Consider the following 2,438-nt stretch of genomic DNA (forward strand, 5'->3'; position numbering starts at 1 on the left):
GACAGACCCCAACTCATCACATAAAAAAATTAAAATTAAAAATAAAAATGTTTTTAGTAGGTGATCAATCTGGTGTTTTTTCTAGTGAGTGGAGGAAAATGGCACGTTTATATTTATATCAAGTTTCGTAGAGAGACCTCTCTAAAGCAAGTTTAGCTCCACAGCTGATGAATAATGCACACACACGCACATATAATATATACACACACACAGACACACACACACACACATACTGCAGAGAAGACGTAGAGAAGGAGTATTTGAGGACAATTATCTGATCCATAAACATGAGCTGCAGTGAGCTGGTGTCAGAGTGTTTGTCTTTGTCAGGTGTGAGGAAACTGTTTGAGTTCTTCTGTGTGTCTGACTCAGGCCTCAGACTCCTCTCAAATTCAATTTAAAATATAAAATTTAAATGGCCTTATTGCCATAAAGTAACACTGTACATATTGCCAAAGGAAGCGTTTGGACATTAAAAAGCAACATTTATTAGATAACTATGGCAAAAACATAGGCTACTACAAGACAAAACAAATGATCAGTTGTCAATATGCAACAGCTCTCTCTCTCTCTCTCTCTGTCTGTGTCTGTCTGTCTGTCTCTCTCTCTCTCTCTCTCTCTCATAATAACATTCAAATAGACTTTATTGACGTGACATATTGGGCACAGTAAATATTGTACAAGATGGATAATAGCTTATAAGACGGTTAGTAAAAACAACAGCACCACAAATATTATGATTAGCAATACATCAATAAAACAATTAAAACAAGCAATACCTCTCTCGCCCCTCTCCATCTCTCTTTTCCCCAGGTGTAATACTGTCTGTAGCCTGAAGAGGGCATAATGCCAGAGCAGAGTAATGACTACCGCGTGGTGGTGTTCGGGGCTGGAGGAGTGGGGAAGAGTTCCCTGGTCCTGCGCTTTGTCAAGGGCACCTTCAGAGACACCTACATCCCCACGGTGGAGGACACCTACCGTCAGGTGATCAGCTGTGACAAGAGCGTGTGCACCCTGCAGATCACAGACACCACAGGCAGCCACCAGTTCCCCGCCATGCAGCGCCTGTCCATCTCCAAGGGTCACGCCTTCATCCTGGTGTACTCAATCACTAGCAAACAGTCCCTGGAGGAGCTCAAGCCCATATACCAACAGGTGAGAGAGTGTGTGTGTGTGGGGGGGGAGGGGGGAACTTTTATACTCTACACTACTCCACTCAACTCTACTTTATTCCTTTCTATTCTATTATTTTTTATTCTACTATACTATGCCACACTATTCTCGACTCTCCTCTGTACTACTCTATTCTACTATGCTCTACTCGACTGCACTACTCTACTTCATTATGCTCTACTCTACTCTGATCTACTCTACTATGCTCTACTCTTCTCCACTCTCTACTCTGTTCTACTCTACTCTACTCTGTTCTACTCTACTCTACTCTGTTCTACTCTACTCTGTTCTACTCTACTCTACTCTACTCTGTTCTACTCTACTCTGTTCTACTCTACTCTGTTCTACTCTGTTCTACTCTACTATGTTCTACTCTACTCTGTTCTACTCTACTCTGTTCTACTCTACTCTACTCTGTTCTACTCTACTCTGCTCTACTCTGTTCTACTCTTCTCTACTCTACTCTGTTCTACTCTACTCTACTCTGTTCTACTCTACTCTACTCTGTTCTACTCTACTCTACTCTACTCCACTCTGTTCTACTCTACTCTGTTCTACTCTACTCTACTCTGTTCTACTTTACTCTGTTCTACTCTACTCTACTCTGCTCTACTCTGTTCTACTCTATTCTACTCTGATCTACTCTACTATGCTCTACTCTACTCTGTTCTACTCTCCTCTCCTCTTTTCTACTCTACTCTACTCTGTTCTACTCTACTCTGTTCTACTCTACTCTGTTCTACTCTGTTCTACTCTACTCTACTATGTTCTACTCTACTCTGTTCTACTCTACTCTGTTCTACTCTACTCTACTCTGTTCTACTCTACTCTGCTCTACTCTGTTCTACTCTTCTCTACTCTACTCTGTTCTACTCTCCTCTACTCTGTTCTACTCTACTCTACTCTACTCTCCTCTACTCTGTTCTACTCTACTCTGCTCTGCTCTGCTCTACTCTGCTCTGCTCTCCTCTCCTCAGGTCCTGGCCATTAAGGGGAACGTGGAGGCCATCCCCATCATGCTGGTGGGCAACAAGAGTGATGAGACCCAGCGCGAGGTGGAGACCAGAGACGGGGAGTCCCAGGCCACCCAGTGGAAGTGTGCATTCATGGAGACCTCGGCCAAGACCAACCACAACGTGACCGAGCTCTTCCAGGAGCTTCTCAACCTCGACAAGAAGAGGAACATGAGCCTCAACATCGACGGCAAGCGCTCGGGGAAGCAGTCCCGTGCCGAGAGACTGAAAGGCAAGTGCAGCGTGATGTAG

The 2,438-nt window shown here is 44.0% G+C and overlaps 1 protein-coding gene across 1 annotated transcript; it reads left to right on the forward strand.

Moving 5' to 3' along the window:
• Positions 1 to 846: 846 nt before the first annotated feature.
• On the forward strand, positions 847 to 2,438 carry diras1b (DIRAS family, GTP-binding RAS-like 1b; the record flags this gene model as incomplete). The annotated part of the gene is made up of 2 exons (XM_084451236.1): positions 847 to 1,155; positions 2,151 to 2,438. 2 exons carry the CDS (start codon positions 847 to 849, stop codon positions 2,436 to 2,438), a joined length of 597 nt encoding a protein of 198 aa, XP_084307362.1.

This window comes from Borostomias antarcticus, assembly GCF_949987555.1.
Source record: "Borostomias antarcticus genome assembly, chromosome: 16".
In the NCBI taxonomy this organism is placed as follows: domain Eukaryota; kingdom Metazoa; phylum Chordata; class Actinopteri; order Stomiiformes; family Stomiidae; genus Borostomias; species Borostomias antarcticus.